The sequence below is a fragment of the Hemitrygon akajei genome, unplaced genomic scaffold (assembly GCF_048418815.1).
Source record: "Hemitrygon akajei unplaced genomic scaffold, sHemAka1.3 Scf000118, whole genome shotgun sequence".
NCBI lineage: Eukaryota > Metazoa > Chordata > Chondrichthyes > Myliobatiformes > Dasyatidae > Hemitrygon > Hemitrygon akajei.
In genome coordinates this window covers 1054802-1072141 of record NW_027332004.1, presented here as the reverse complement: position 1 = coordinate 1072141, position 17340 = coordinate 1054802, and the positions used below count along the sequence as shown (strand labels likewise).

Here is a 17340-nt window from a genome sequence, read left to right as displayed (position 1 = left end):
CCCCAACTGGAGGCAAAGCACGACTGAAGACGAGGGAACAGCAACAAGTGAACCAGCCCGAAGATTGAGAGCATCAACTGGAGAGAACTCATCTGACTCGGAGATTCCAGTGAGTCAGTCAGGAGAAAGTTTGGTGAGTCTCATTTACTCAAACACTGGTCCTTTAGACATTACATACCTGTACAAAGGAAGGTAGGAAATAGTTGGGAGTGAGACTGAATGTGCCCAGAAGAACCAGTTATGCCAGTACCAGCCAGACCCAGTTGTGAAGAAGCCCCCCCCCCCCAATATTCCCTTTAAACTTTTTGTCCTTCACCCTTAACCCATGTCCTCTGGGTTTTTTCTTCTCTCCCCTAGCCTCAGTGGAAAAAGCCTGCTTGCATTCACTCTGTCTATACCCATCATAATTTTATATACCTCTATCAAGTCTCCCCTCATTCTTCTACACTCCTAAGAATGAAGTTCTAACCTATTCCACCTTTCTCTGTAACTCAGTTTCTTAAGTCCCGGCAACATCCTTGTAAACCTTCTCTGCACTCTTTCAACCTTATTAATATCCTTCCTGTAATTTGGTGACCAAAACTGCACACAATACTCCAAATTTTGCCTCACTAATACCTTATACAACCTCACCATAACATTCCAACTCTTATAATCAATAGTTTGATTTATAAAGGCCAATGAACCAAAAGCTCTCTTTACTACCCTATCTACCTGTGATGCCACTTTTTGGGAATTTTCTATCAGTATTCCTAGATCCCTCTGTTCTAGTGCACTCCTCAGTGCCCTGCCATTTACCTTGTATGTTCTACCTTGGTTTTTCCTTCCGAAGTGCAACACCTCACACTTGTCTGTATTAAACTACATCTGCCATTTTTCAGCCCATTTTTCCAGCTGGTCCAGAACCCTCTGCAAGCTTTGAAAACCTTCCTCACTGTCCACTACACCTCCAATCTTTGTATCATCAACAAATTTGCAGATCCAATTTACCAAATTATCATCCAGATCATTGATATAGATGACAAATAACAATGGACCCAGCACTGATCCCTCTGGCACACCACTAGTCCCAGTCCTCCACTCAGAGAAGCAATCGTCCACTACCACTCTCTGACTTCTCCCATTCTCAATTCCCAATCAAATTTACTACCTTACCATGTATGCCTAGTGACTGAATCTTCCTAACTAACCTCCCATGCGGGACCTTGTCAAAGGCCTTACTGAAGTCCACTACATCTACTGCCTTGCCTTCATCAACTTTCCTTGTAACCTCCTCGAAACTCTCTAATATATTTGTTAAACATGGCACAAAGCCATGTTGAGTCTCCCTAATAAGTCCCTGTCTGTTGAAACAATTGTCAATCCTATCTTTTAGTACTCCTTCCAATAACTTACCCATGACCGACATCAAACTTACCAGCCTATAATTTCCTGGATTACTTTTAGAGCCTGCTTTAAACAATGGAACAACATGAGCTATCCTCCAATCCTCTGGCACCTCACCCATAGATAACAACATTTAAATATATCTGCCAGGGCCCCTGCAATTTCAGCACTAGTCTCCTTCAAGGTCCGAGGGAATACCCTGTCAGGTCCTGGAGATTTATCTACTCGCCTCAAGGTAGCAAGCACCTCCTCCTCTTCTATCTGTATAGGTTCCATGACCTCAATACTTGTTTGCCTCATTTCCATTGACTCTATGCCAGTTTCCTTAGTAAATTCTGACGCAAGAAAACCATTTAACGTCTCCCCAATTTCTTTTGGTTCCATACATAGCCAACTGCTCTGATCTTCAAGAGGACCAATTTTATCCCTTAACTATCCTTTTGCTATTAATATATCTGTGGAAGCTCTTACTATCCTTCACCTTGACTGCCAACACTACCTCATTTCTTTTTTCAGCCCTCCTGATTTCTTCCTTAAGTATTTGTTTGCACTTTTTATACTCAAGTGCCTTCTTTGCTCCCTGTTTCTTATACATGTCATACATCTCTCTCTTCTTTATCAGAGTTCCAATATCCATCGAGAACCAAGGTTCCTTATTCTTATTCACTTTGCCTTTAATCCTGAGACTTTGTTCCCAGTGTGTCCTCGTGGGCCATCCAGAAATGATTTCAGCTGGTGACAACCCTGTTTTCCCCTGTGGGGTAACCCTCATGTGGAATCGGGCTAATGGTCGGACCTTCAACCAAGTGGGTCCAGTCTCCGCTGTTAGTCTGGCCAATTTACTCTTCAGAGTGCCATTGGCTCTTTCCACTCTGCCAGCGGCCCGTGGGTGGTGTACACAGTGGAATTGTTGCTGGATAGCTAGTTTGTTACATACTCCTTCATTTACTTTCACCATAAAGTGTGGGCCATTGTTGAACTCAGCATCTCTGGCAGGCCGTACCTGGGAATTATTTCCTGTAATAATACCTTCACAACAGTCACAGCAGTATTAATGGTAGTTGGAATAGCTTCAATCCATCTACTAAACACATCTATAATAGCTAAGCAGTATCTATAGCAATGTACTCTAGGCAATTCAATAAAATCAACTTGTAGACACGAAAAAGATCCACCTGTCAAGGGAGTCATACCCGATGTGCAGGGTACAGGTTATCAACCATTCCCTCCTTTCCCAGGTGTGTACAATTATGTATATAATCGGCCAATATTGGTAAAAACTGTGTAGGAACACAAACCTGTCCCACTGGGGTGATCCAAAAACCCAGGTCGGTGTCTTTCTGGCACCCCATCGGGGACCACAGTTTTCACTCCTCCTCAGAGGCGTCCCCCTGAGAAGAACAAAACTCGAGGTAGCTGTAGAGCGGTGAGTAAGTTGTTTACAAAGTTGGCATTACTAATGGGGTGGCCAGAGGAAGTCAGGAATCCCCACGTTTCCAGAGAGCCCCGGAGTCATGTACAATTCCAAACGCATAACGGGAGTCTGTGTAAACGTTCCCACTTCTGTCTGTTGCTGGGATACAGGCACGAGTCAGAGCAAACAGCTCAGCCTTCGGGGTGGAGACAGCTGCTTCAAAAGAGGCCTGTTCAATTTCTGTCCGTCACTATCGCATTGTTTCCTTGCTGGATCCACAAAAGAGCTTCCATCCTCATAAAAAGTTGCCTCAGGCTAGAGGGGGTATTGCAGAATGGATGGGAGAGTCTGTCCTTCTTTCACAGTGATCTGGACAGGCTAGAGGGGGTATTGCAGAATGGATGGGAGAGTCTGTCCTTCTTTCACAGTGATCCGGACAGGCTAGAGGGGGTATTGCAGAATGGATGGGAGAGTCTGTCCTTCTTTCACAGTGATCTGGACGGGCTAGAGGGGATATTGCAGAATGGATGGGAGAGTCTGTCCTTCTTTCACAGTGATCCGGATGGGCTAGAGTGGGTATTGCAGAATGGATGGGAGAGTCTGTCCTTCTTTCACAGTGATCTGGACAGGCTAGAGGGGGTATTGCAGAATGGATGGGAGAGTCTGTCCTTCTTTCACAGTGATCCGGACAGGCTAGAGGGGGTATTGCAGAATGGATGGGAGAGTCTGTCCTTCTTTCACAGTGATCTGGACGGGCTAGAGGGGGTATTGCAGAATGGATGGGAGAGTCTGTCCTTCTTTCACAGTGATCTGGACGGGCTAGAGGGTGTATTGCAGAATGGATGGGAGAGTCTGTCCTTCTTTCACTGTGATCCAGAGAGGAGTGCTGACTTCATGGACTGAAATTGCCCAGAGATGGGGTACAACATCTTGGGTTCAGTCACTATTAAAAGGATGTCTTACCAGATGTCCCGTCTTCACCTCAGACTCCTTCCAGTATCGGAGTTGGCCCGCTTGCCAGTCTCCCTCGGTGCTGGAGGCCTGTTTTGTCAGGTTGTGGGCAAGGAGCCCTAGGCTCTTTGACTTGAACCCAGTGCAAACCCTGACCATAACCCTATTGGGAAACACCAGTACTGTCTGTCGCCAAAAGAAATCTGGAACTTCAGCCAGTAATGCAATGCCGTCTCCTCCTTTAACCTCTCCAATCACCGTGACTGGGAATTTCTGTCCCTCGAGGGGTGCATAATATTAGCTTTCCTCAGTTCAGCACCACGTAGGGTCATAACACAGAGTCACATGAGAGTCGGCTGCTGGCAGAAGGGGTTTAAATGTACTGGAGTCCAGATAAAGTGCCCACCCCTGGGTGGTCAGAAACTGAGGAAGCTATCAGTTGTTCGCAGTTCCAGTGTGATATCCTTGTCCGTGCATAGAATCTCGACTTCCAACGGACAGAGCAAGTCTCTCCCTATGAGATTACACCCCCGTCTGGTGGTGACAGTAAATGAAACCTCACACTGCTTCCCCTGGAATTCCACCTGCAGTGGCTGGGTACGTGAATACGTATATTCCGTGCCTTCGAAACCAGACAAAGTGATTGTAGCGTCTGATAGCTGGAATCCCTTTTCCGATACTATTTCCTGATCAAGAGTGGTTGTGATTGCCCCCACATCAGTCATAAACGGAATTGAAATTCCAGCAACTGTCAGTATTACATTGGGCTCTTCCTGAGGGATGGTACTCATGGTTGGAAGCATCTTTGCTTGTCAATTTCTAAATGGGTTGTTGTCCCCACCTGTCCCTTGGTAGGTTTTTGTTCCCATTTCTGATCCCCAGATATAGCCCGTTTGCATCCTTCTTCTTGCTGAACATGTTCACTTTAAATATTAGTTCCTTTCGGGGTTGATCAGGAATCGAAAATCAGGTTCTAATAATATGTCAAAGCTCATCACATTCGATTTCGGTCATTGTCAGGCCAATCCATATTATCTGTTTTAATCATGTTGGCTTAGTTGGTAAGCATTGGAGCAGTAGGGCATTAAACTCGGGGACAGATTCCCATTATTAAAAGGCTTGGTCTCCTGCGAAAGTGCCATAGCAGGCCACAAATCCCTCCCAATAGTCTGGTCTTGATTCCCCAGGCTTAGGTTTGCATTCAAGTACTTTAGTGATGTTTACAGGTTACTGGAGAGCCCTTTCCAAGGCTTGAATAATCTGGTCAGTCTGTTCATTCCCATTATGGTTTCCCGCCTGTAACTCATGATAGGTTTGGTCTCTCAAATCTGCCTTCCATTTCCGCCCCTCATCAGCTGAGAGAATCATGCAGCAGAGACCGAATAAATCTTGTGGAGTCGCATTAAACATTTGTGTAGTACTGTGGACACACTGAGCAAACTGTGCTGCTTTTTCTTTTCCATCTGGGGCCTGATTCATGATCATTATCATTTCTTGAGGCTTCCAGGGTGCATACACAGGAATCACTGAGGGCTGTCCCTCCTCCTGCTCGTGGATTGGGCAGCATTTGGGTGGGCAGTTGTCTTTGTGGAGTCACTAACTCTGGGGATTTATTGGATTCTTCCCTCCCTGTCTTGGAATAATCCTCGGTATTCCCTTTCTGGATCTCAGGATGTAGTGACATCCCTTCCCAATGCCGCTGTTTTACCTGAGTGGCCACCGTATCTGGGTACTGGGAGGATTGGGGTTCGGGAGCACTGGGTGAACTTGGCCCCTGGTAAGGTGGGGGATTGTTACGGTGGGTGCCCACTCCTCATCACGGTCACTGTCCTCAAACAGGGTCGGTATGACAGACATGGGTTTGGGATCCCTTGTGTCCCTATCAGTTCGAACTTTAGACTGATATTCCCGCCCTTCTCTGCTATCTGGGCCGGCCTTGGTTTGCTTACGTTGTTTTTCCTGCTCTCGTTTTTTGGTGCCCATCCACCCATTCACGCTCCGCTTTTAGTGGCTCCCAACCTTTGGCGTTCCTTCTGCAGTACAGACCTCTATCCCTTTGTCACATGTATTATTCCTCCAACTTGCTGATAATATACTGTTCCACTTTACATCTTCATTCAGCCCATCTGCTCAGCACTCCCTATATTGGGATCGTGTTTGTGACTCCAAATGTTGAAGTTGAATAAAACTCGGGAGACCAACTTCTTATCGTCACCACAGTTCATTTTCCAGCAGGAGTTTGAGACCCAGTTGTCAAAGGGAAGGCATGTAAGCACTGCCACCTTCTGACAAGTGGACTGATTTAGTCAGGTTACAGCCATATATTTATACATAGTAAGCCCCATACGTTCCTATTGCAAGATGTTATTTGAACTGGTACGCCCACTAAGTCTGTTGGCTCCAAACTTAATTAAATAAGAGAGTTTGCTGACTGAAGGTTTTAATTACAGATGGATATACTATCCAGTCCTTATCAGTTATTCCCTTTGCAAGGCCCTGACTTAATTACAAACACATGTTTATTCCTGTCCTTATCAGAGAGTCCTCCTCCCTTTACTCAAAAGAGGGTACAATGTATAATGTCATCAACTAATGAGGGTACAGTGTATATTATCATCGCTCAGTATGTCACTCTGCAAGCCACAGAGAACTGATAATGAGCCTGTCTTAGCTAACCACTGAAGACAGTGTTTACATTGGTTCAAATATTCCTATTCAGTCCCAATTATTCTTTTAGCCAGAGGTTACATAGGTTCAAAATGATTTTATTTAATATATCCTTAATTCATCAGGAGGGTTCGGGGGAAATGTTTTTGTCTAATCTAGAAACTGGTGTCACCTGTGTGTATTGTGGCGATGCAAAAGTTGCTGTAGAACTTACAAGTGGGAAGAAGTGGAGTGATATTTGGAAATCTGACTTTTTAAAGCGTAATTTAGCAAGTAAACCACATATGCACAATGTGCAAAAGCTCTGGTAAGAAAGTCCTTCATTACCTGTTACAGTCCTGCTACATAGTTTGTGTGAGAAAGCAGATGAACTCGATCAAACCCAGAGGAGATCATAGTTCTTATCGACAGTGATTTCCTAGCTCTTAAAATGAATACCTCACTATATAAAAATCACTGTGCACATGTTGTCACTGGGTAAAATTAAGCACAGTACATGATTTATGTGCACACTGGTCATTAGAAATTAGAGGGGGTATTGGAGGGAAGGTGCAGAGACTTCCAGTGTCCCTGATGCCCTCACCTACAAGATGTGCATCCAGCTGCAGCTTGTAGCCCTGCACTTGAAGGAGCTCGGACTTGAAATTGTTGAATTCTGGATCAGCTGGGAGTCAGAGGGGGTGATAGATGTGACATGAAGAGAGGTGAGTTACACCCAAGGTGCAGGACGCAGGAAACTGGGTGACAGGCAGGTGAATGAGGTTAAAAGGCCATTGAAGAGTACTCTTGCGGACATCCCACACAACAGCAGGTGGACCACTTTAGACACTGTTGGGGGGATTACCTGGCAGAGGAAAGTCAAATAAGTGTTAGGGGATTCATTAGTTATGGGAATGGAACAAGGAGGGGACTAATATCCTGGTATTAAGGCTTGCTGGAGCTAGTGTGGTGAGAGGGTGAAGTGGTTAAAATAAGTTGTAGGGGGAATGGGAGCCAGAGTGACTGAACGGATAGTGGAGAGGGTAAATTGAGTCAAATTGAATTGACTTTATTACATACATACTTCATACACATGAGGAGTAAAAGTCTTTACGTTACTCTCCATCTAAATGTGCAATGTGTAATTTATAGTAATTTATAATATATTGTTTATACATAGAACAGTCAATATAACATCAACATGCAATTATATCAGCATGAATTAATCAGTCTGATGGCCTGGTAGAAGATGATGTCCTGGAGCCTGTTGGTCCTTTTGCTGTGGTACCGTTTCCTGGATGGTGGCAGTAGGGACAGTTTGTGGTTGTGGTGAATTGGGTCCCCAATATCCTTTGGGCCCTCTTTACACATCTGTCTCTGTACATCTCCTGAATAGTGAGAAGTTCACATCTACAGATGCACTGGGCAGTCTGCACCACTCTCTGCAGGGTCCTGCGATTGAGGGAAGTACAGTTCCCATACCAGGCAGTGCTGCACCCAGTCAGCATGCTCTCTATTGTCTTGCTGTAGAAAGTTCTTAGGATTTGGGGCCCACAACAAGCAACTTCAACCATCTGAGCTGAAAGAGGTGCTGCTGTGCTCTTTTCACAACACAGCCGGTATGTACGGAGCATTTGAGATCCTTGGTGATGTTTATGCTGAGGATCTTAAAGCTGTTCACCCTCTCAACCCCAGATCCATTGATGCCAATAGGGGTTCGCCTGTCTCCATTCCTCCTGTAGTACACAATCAGCTCCTTTGTTTTTGTGACAATGAGGGAGAGTTTGTTTTCTTGACACCAGTCAGATGTTGTTCAGACCTCAGATATCGATCACTCCTACCTTTTCCTTTCCAAACAAGTTTGGCCAGCTTCTCTGTCACAGAAACATGGAGGAGTTCAGTATGGAAACAGGCTATTTGGCCCATCTAGTCAATGCTAAAAAAAACATTTAAGGTATCTATTGCAACTACCTGACTGGGACCATCGCCCTCCATACCCCTACCATCCAGGCTCCCATCCAAACTTCTTTCAAATGGTGAAACTGAGCCCACATGAACCCCTTGTGCTGATATCTCATTCCACACTCTCACGACCATTTCAGTAAAGAGCTTTTCCACATGTTCCCGTTAAATTTTCACCTTCCCCGCTTACCCATGACCTCGGTTGTCATCCCACACAACCTCTGTGGAAAAAGCTGCTTGCCTTTACGCTATCTGTACCCTCATAATTCTGTATACTTCCAACAAATCCTCATGCAATGTTTAATTACCTTGTCTATGTTTAGTGCATTTTTTAGGTGTATAAGATGATGAGGGGCATTGATCATGTGGATAGCCAGAGGTTTTATTTGCAGGACTGAAATGTCTAACACGAGAGGACATAGTTTTAAGGTGCTTGGAAATAGATACCGAGGGGATGCCAGGGGTAAGTTTTTTACCCAGAGAGTGGTGGGTGCATGCACTACACTGCCAGCTATTTGTGTGAGAGTGTTTCAGTTACTGTGTGGTCATGAACCCATGCAGCTCAGTGGGAACAGGGAATAATATCAATGGAGAGAGTCAAACTGAGCCAGGTCACAGGTTGGAGATGGCAGAAATGCCCCATTCTTATAGAGACAGGAAGAGCATCAGAGAGTTTGATGGTCATTCCAGATACCAGCACTGTGCCCAGTTAGAAGGTGATTTCTCTCTCCAACTTGGGTTGAACTTCACTGTAACAGTGTGATGCCAGATCACACCTTGACAACTTATGTGAACTCATCTGAAATGTTGTCCTGCACCCATTGACAGATATTGTAAATCTTTTTACAGGTCAAAAATGACAAGGAATTTGTGTACAGGAATCTGGAGCTCAACACACCAGTTTTGCTGTCTCTGTCCAGATATTTAAGAAGTGGAGCAAGGGATTCACTCGATCATCCTTCCTGTTCAGACTATGGGGAAGGATTCACTGAATCATCTGACCGACTGGCGCACCCATCATTTTGCACAGGGTGGAACGATTCATCTGCTCAGACAGTGGAAATGGAATCACTCGGCCTTCTCAACTGAAGGTACATCAGCAAGTTCACACTGGGAAAGGCCATTCACCTGTTTTGTGGGTGAGAAGGGATTCAGTCAGTCTTCCCACTTGTGGACACGCAAGTCAGTTCATAGTGGGCAGAGGCTGGTCATCTGTTGAATTTTGGGGAAGCATTCACTAGGTCATCTGACCTAATGGCTCACCAGCGAGTTCACACCGGTGAGAGGCCGTTCACCTGCTCGGACTGTGGGAAAGGATTCACATTCTCATCTAAACTGAAATTACATCAGCGTGTTCACACTGGGGAGAAGCCGTTCACCTGCTCAGACTGTGGGAAGGGATTCAGCTGGTCATCTCACCTGAAGGTACATCAGCGATTTCACACTGGAGAGAGGCCATTCACCTGGTCAGACTGTGGGAAGGGATTCACTATGTCATCTAATCTGAAGATACATCAGAGAGTTCATACTGGAGAGAGGCCGTTCACCTGCTCAGACTGTGGGAGGGGATTTACTTGCTCATCCCAACTAAAGGCACACCAGCGAGTTCACACTGGGGAGCGGCCATTCACCTGCTCGGACTGTGGGAAAGGATTCACTTGCTCATCCGAACTGAAGGTCCATCAGCGAGTTCACACTAGAGAAAGGCCATTCATCTGCTCAGACTGTGGGAAGGGATTCACTCAGTCAGCAAAGCTAAAGATTCACCAGCGAGCTCACACTGGGGAGAGGCCATTCATTTGCTCGGACTGTGGGAAGGAATTCACTTGCTCATCCGAACTGAAGGTTCATCAGCGAGTTCACACCGGGGAGTGGCCGTTCACCTGTTCATACTGTGGGAAGGGATTCAACTGGTCTTCTGAATTGAAAGCACATCAGAGATTTCACACTGGAGAGAGGCCATTTACCTGCTCAGACTGTGGGAAGGGATTCACTATGTCATCTAATCTGAAGATACATCAGAGAGTTCATACTGGAGAAAGGCCGTTCATTTGCTCAGTCTGTGGGAGGGGATTTACTTGCTCATCCAACCTAATGGCTCACCAGCGAGTTCACACTGTGGAGCGGCCGTTCACCTGCTTAGACTGTGGGAAGGGATTCACTCGCTCATCCGAACTGAAGTTACATCAGCGAGTTCACACTGGGGAGCGGCCGTTTGCCTGCTCAGACTGTGGGAAGGGATTCACACTGTCATCCCAGCTACTGAGTCACCAGTCAGTTCATACTGGGGAGTGGCCATTCACCTGCTCGGACTGTGGGAAGGGATTCACTCAGTCAGTTCAACTGAAGGTACATCAGCGAGTTCACACCGGGGAGAGGCCATTTACCTGCTCTGTCTGTGGGAAGGGATTCAATTGGTCATCTCACCTGCAGAGACACCAGTCAGCCCACACAGGGAAATGGCCATTCACCTGCTCAGTCTGTGGGAAGGGATTCACTTGGTCATCTAAACTGAGTAGACATCAGCAAATTCACACTGGAGAGAGGCCATTCACTTGCTCTGTCTGTGGGAAGGGATTCACTGAGTCATCCGAACTGAAGGTACATCAGCGAGTTCACACTGGGGAGAGGCCGTTCACCTGCTCAGTGTGTGGGAAGGGATTCATTCGGTCATCTACACTGAAAGTACATCAGCGAAATCACACTGGGGAGAGGCCGTTCACCTGCTCAGACTGTGGAAAGGGATTCACTCGGTCATCCACCCTACAAACACACCGTTCAGTTCACACTAGGGAGAGGCGAATCACCTGTTCAGACTGTGGGAAGGGATTCACTTCGTCATCTCAACTGGAGAGACACCAGCAAGTTCACACTGGATAGAGGATGATCTCCTGCTCAGAGTTTTGCATAAGATTCTCTCAACCAAATCAACTGAATGTGCATCATTGAGTTCACACTGGGGAGAGGCTGTTCACCTGCTCAGACAGTGGGAAGCGATTCACTCAGTCATCTAACCTTATGCAACTCTCACTTCGGCTAGCAGCTGAACTTTTGGAGTGATAGCTCCCCAGCCCAGCTAACTTAAGAAATCTCATTTGGGTGGATGCTTCATGATGTGTCCCGTTCCAAATCAGTACACTGAAATAACAAACTGTACACAATATGTGATTAAACAATTGAGATTTATAATTCTTACTTTGACTATAGGGTTAGTAAAGAAAACAAAAAGAAAGAAAAAGGGCCCACTCTCTCCATTCACGTCTTCTCATCTCTCCCCAGCAAATGGTGGTGAAATTCTCTCTTCCAGACTCACAGGAAAGAACAACATTTCTGCCATTGGATAGCCCCACATTCCCAAACCCTGTTATCTCTAGTCATAACCTAAATATTGCTGCTACAGAGAAACAATTACCTCAGCAGTGAAACATTGCATAGAGGCCATTACGTTAGCAGTGAAATCTTACAGCATGTTATGCTTGTGACTCACCGCCGGGTTCACACTGGGGAGAAAGTTTCAGTAAGCTGCATGCTGGATATTTCTCCATCACCATTGCTGAATTCTACTTCAAGACTGACTGTTGGTGCTGAACTCTGCAATTATTGCTGCTGCTCACCACACCCAGTTCTGCACCCTGGTCACTGGGCATGGGAGGAGTTTCTTCTGCTGCATATTTACCCTTAATGGGACTGGAGTTTAATATTCTGGGTCTGAGACAAATAAATCAGTTCTATTTTAAACTCTGTCTTTGGAACTCTGTGAGTTTACAACACAACTAGTGTACTCAGGCCGGCTGGACCCTGCCAGTGATTCTGTTCCTTGACAGTCCTTTTAAATCCTCCCCTGTTGTTCATCTCCTGCTGCCCAAACAGTCACCATGCTGTGGGTGAAGAGGTTTCCCTTAATTTTTCTACTGACTGAAGAAGTCGCAGGGATTGCAGTTCTGTCTAAGATGTTCTTCACCCCTCAAATCTCTGGGCTGACGAAGAATGACATTGGGTGTTAACCTCCTTAATCAGGGCTCATTTCCATATTTTGGGCCATTTTCCCTGCTTCTAAAGGGTTGTTAGAAAACACCACTGTCCTCTAAAGACTGAAAGCAGAATGGGAAACCATCCGTTGGATGTTCAACGAAGCAGGGTCAGAAACCAGAGGCAGGTCCGCACAGAGCAGAGTTTGGGGCTCTGGACAATGGTCGGGATAAGAATGTATGATGAGGAGAAGGGAATCAGCAGCGGGGCGTGGCAACGAATGACAGAATAGCAAGATTTGGAAGCTCATTTGACGGAAAATAATTCAGTTGTCTGACTGCCTACACAGACAATGCCTGTTGTGAGATTCCCCATTTGTTGAGGCACGTGTGTGTTGAGAATGGTGATATCTATTGAAGCAGTTGTTCCTGCTTGTTTATCCTGTAATATTATATCCGGATAGTTATTTTAGATTAACCTGTCTGTTATAATGTATTGATTATAATATAACTTGTGAGATTCTGTCCCTAACTGGATATGGCTTCAAATTATGGTGCCTTAATGAGGTGATGGAGGTCATTCATGAGTATGTGTTTTAAAGCAAGATTTTGGTAAATGATATTTGCCACTTGATTGTACCTGCATAAGTAATCAGATTGAGTTAAACTGCTGCAGGATCCTGGAATGTGTTGGATTGTGTCTGGTTTCTCTTGGCATTTTCTGCATTTATTGCCTTGTTTGATTGTATTGTATGTATTTGTGAGTTTTTTTGTTAACCAGCTTGTCCTGTATTTCTGCAAGGAATCCCTCTGTTTCTGGGAAGAGGTGTCCAACTCTCAGTCAGGTGCTCGATGCTTCCTTGTCACCATCTAGTCTGCTCAGATCGTTGGGATGTCTCCCATGGAGGGTCATACTCATTCCACTGGTTAATGTTTTCTTCCATATTGATTATTCATTTTTCTGAGTTGGCCTCTCATTTAAGTTTTCTGGTCTTCTTAGCACAATTGCATATACACACTTGGAGTGCTGAATCCTGTTTACTTTTGAAGAAAATATATACTTAAAAGTTTTATCTGACTGTTGTGTGATTTTTTTCTCATTCGTGTTATTCCTCTTCCTCCTGTCTAAGGTGCTGTTTGAGTGTAAGTAATGTTTTCTGAAGTTTTCTAAAGTTCTTATTTATCTTTGTAAATTTTACTGATTGAAGTGGGACTAAGATTTTTTATTTTTAAAAAGTCAATGTCTGTATTGATGAAAGTATTGCCTTTGTTGTATTTGTTAATTATTGAGCTCTGTTTGGCAGGTTTTCTTAAGCCTCAAACTAAATTTTGTCAAAGGTTCTCCCTATTTCACACTATTTTCTATTTTCTTTGCTTGTTGATATTCCAGGTATGTGGGTATCAAGAGTCCCGGTGAAGGGTCTTGGCCTGAAATGTTGATTCCCATCCATAGATGCTGCCTGACATGCTGAGCTCCTCCAGCACTTTGTGTGTAGCTCTCTAGATTTCTAGCAACTGCAGGTCCTCTTGTTTCCCAGATACTTATTTTTCTTGAAATAACAAGCCGGTTGTAGTGTCGTGTAGCTCTGTTGGTAAAATATTAAATAAAAACATGAGAAAGAGGTGGCACAGGGTTGGAAGATGTAGAATATCAGTGGGTAGAATTAAGGAAGAGCAAATGTAAAACAAAATCCCTGATGGGAATTGTTTCGAGATTCTCAAACAGTAGTATGTGGTCCACAAATTACAATGGGAGATAGAAAACTCTTGCCAAAAGTGTAATGTTAGGACAGTCATGGGGATTGTCATGCAGGTGATTCGGAAAATTAGGATGGTGTTGGTCTCAAGAGGAGGAATTTCCTAGAAAGCCTACAACATGCTTTTTTAGAGCAGCTCGTGGTTGAGCCCAGTTGGGGATCAGCTATTCTGGATTGGGTGTTGTAATGAACCGGAATTAATAAGGTCACTTAAGTCCGAAGAACACTTAGGGGCAAGTGAATTTAATATGTTCAAATTCACCCTGACATTAGTGAAGGAGAAGCTAAAGTCGATGTGGAACAAAGAGAATTAGAGAGGCCTGAGAGAAAAATTGGTCAAAATTGATCTAAAAAAACATGGGCAGGGATGAAAACAGAGCAGCAATGGCTGGAATTTTTGGAAGCAATCTGGAAGGCACAGGATATATACAGTGGCATGCAAAAGTTTAGGCACCCCTGGTCAAAATTTCTGTTACTGTGAATAGCTAAGTGATTAAAAGATGACCTGATTACAAAAGGCATAAAGTTAACGATGACACATTTCTTTAATATTTTAAGCAAGATTACATTTTTATTTCCATCTTTTACAATTTCAAAATAACCAAAAAGGAAAAGGGCCAGAAACAAAAGTTTGGGCACCCTGCTTGGTCAGTACTGAGTAACACCCCCTTTGGCAAGTATCACAGCTTATGAACACTTTTTGTAGCCAGCCAAGAGTCTTTCAGTTCTTGTTTGAGTAAATTTCGGGGTTCAGTCAGAAGTAGCAAAGTACTGATTGTGGAAATTACAAATGAGAATATTGTTAGAGGCACAGAGAGCAGCAGCAGCACTGAAACAGGCCTTTTGGCCCTTCTAGTCCATGCTGATCTGTTTTTGTTGTTACTGCTTAGTTCCAACTAACTGCACCCGAGCCTCCATACACCTCCCATCCATGTCCTCACCCAAATTCCTCTTTAGTGTCTAAATCGAACCCAAATTCTCCACTTCCACTGGCAGCTCATTCCACACTCTCACCAACCTCTGAGTGAAGAATCCCCCTTCAGATTCCCCAGAAATAATTCACTTTCACCCTGAACGTATGTCCAATGTCAGGGTGAGAGCGAGGACGGGGCAGAGAGGGAAGACAGTAAGGGGGAGGGGGTGGTTGAGTGTGGAGAGGGAAACAAAGTGGAGTGTTTATACTTAATATCTTTCAGAAAAAGTAATTGTTTGAACTTGCTGCAAACCTACTTTCCTTACCCTGTACATTCTTAACCAAATTACTGATCCAGATGACAAGTAGCAGTGGTTGATGTTCAAAGTAAATGTTATTATCAGAGTACATATATGTCACCACATGCAACCCTGAGATAGTTTTTCCTACAGGAACACTTAGCAAATCTATAGAATAGTAACAGGATCAATGAAAGATCAAGTGGAGCATAGAATTCAACGAACTGTGCAAATGCAAATATAATTAAATATCAATGGGTAATGAGAGCAATGGGGTGTAACCCTGGGGAACCTCACTAGGCCCGGGCCTCGAGTCCAATAAACAGCCTCCCACCATCACTCTCTGCTTCCTACCATCAAGACAACTGTGCATCCAGTGAGCCAGCTCTCCCTGGATCCCGTGTGATCTGACTTTCCACAGCAACTTACCATGCTGAACCTTATCAAAGGCCTCACTGATGTCCAACTAGGCCACGATCCTAGGACAGAGGTGTCTCCGATCAGAGGGCATAGATTTAAGCAGAGGATGAAGAGGTTTAGAGGGATCTGAGGAAGAGATTTCTCACTCAGAGGGTAGCTGAAATCTGGAACACACTGCCCGAGGCGGTGGTGGAGGCTGGTCCCTTCACAACATTGATGAAGAGGATGAGCATTGAAACTGCCGAGATACAGTCAGGTATGAACCAAGTGCTGATAAATGGGACAAGTGTAGACAGTGAGTGGATGGTCAGAACAGGTATGGCCGGCCAAAGGCCTGTTTCCGTGCTGTGTGATCCACCACTCCGGACATGCTAAATTAACGATGGTGGCACCGCAAGGCATTGATTTCAAAACTCCACACCCCTCACCAACCTGAAATAAACCAGACTGAACCCTTTTGTCACCACTGGGAATATCTGTTTCTGTCAAGGAAATATACCAATTGATCACGTCTGCTGAACAACTGGCAATTGGTGAAGTTCCTGTGTTTTCTTCCGTTAATGTTGCCACGCTACAGCAAAACTAGATAGATAGATAGATACTTTATTCATCCCCATGGGGAAATTCAGACTCCAAACACTGTGCTTTCATCCCTGCACGTTATAACTGGAACCATCTCACTGAGGGTCTGTAGACATAACCCCTGCCCTCTGCACATATGATCACATCTCCCCTGCTTCTGACATTTCAAATACCCTCAGAATGATTTTCTGATTCAGTCTGAAGGTTATGGTACATTCAGCTCGTCGTCAGACCTGACAAACCATGTCTTCCCACAGCTGGTTCCACCTTTTTGTGTGTCCTCTTTCCTCCACCTCCAGGGAAGCTGCATCTCCACACAAACTCCTCACTTGAGACGACTGTCTGTACCCGTGACACAGGAAATCACATCACTGTCACTCTCCTAATACCGTGTCTGACCTGCTCACCTCCGGGTACCCTCCATCAACAAGCCTCTTCCTCAGTCACCGTCTGTGAGATTATATAAAAATACAATTACTGTAAAACGATCTATCAGACAGCTCCTGTACCCCTCCACCTCTGACCATGCTTCGCTGGTTAAAACTCTCTCTCCCTTTGCAAACACCGGATGTCCCACTAGATCCAAACCATCTGTGCAACCCCGTGTCCTTCTCTGACCTTCCCCCCCCCCCCCTCCCAATCTGCAGTCGCAGCCCATGGGCTCCCAAACTCTGGGGCTTTGTAACAAACACAATGTTAACAGCAAGATTGCACAGTAATTAATATGAACAGAGAATTGCTGCTTCCTGGAAGGACACGCCAACAGACTCATCCAATTGCCCAGATTCTCCCCAGTTAACAACATATTTTGTCCCGGGACCTCTCTTCCCCGGGTTACAGAACGTCCGATCACCACTCTGCTCCCACATCCCTCATCCGCTCACTCACCCCACACCTATACATCCACCTATCAGCTCTATCCACACAAACAGACAGATCCCCTTCGTTCCAAGCATCCTTCCGGCTCGGGGAACCACAACTTACCGATCCCACAGGGTTCGGGCCCAAAGCTAAAACCGGAGCTGCGGGACCGGAGAGCCCC

The 17340-nt window shown here is 45.1% G+C and overlaps 2 protein-coding genes across 5 annotated transcripts in view; both read left to right on the top strand.

Annotated features, from left to right (window-relative positions):
• Window positions 1-17340, top strand: part of LOC140723535 (NACHT, LRR and PYD domains-containing protein 3-like) — a 488497-nt gene that overhangs the window by 412894 nt on the left and 58263 nt on the right. The gene's annotated exons all lie outside the window — the stretch shown is intronic.
• On the top strand, window positions 9363-13398 carry LOC140723541 (uncharacterized). Its single transcript, XM_073038116.1, has one exon. The coding sequence runs from the start codon at window positions 9614-9616 to the stop codon at window positions 11237-11239; it is 1626 nt and encodes a 541-aa protein (XP_072894217.1). The 5' UTR covers window positions 9363-9613; the 3' UTR covers window positions 11240-13398.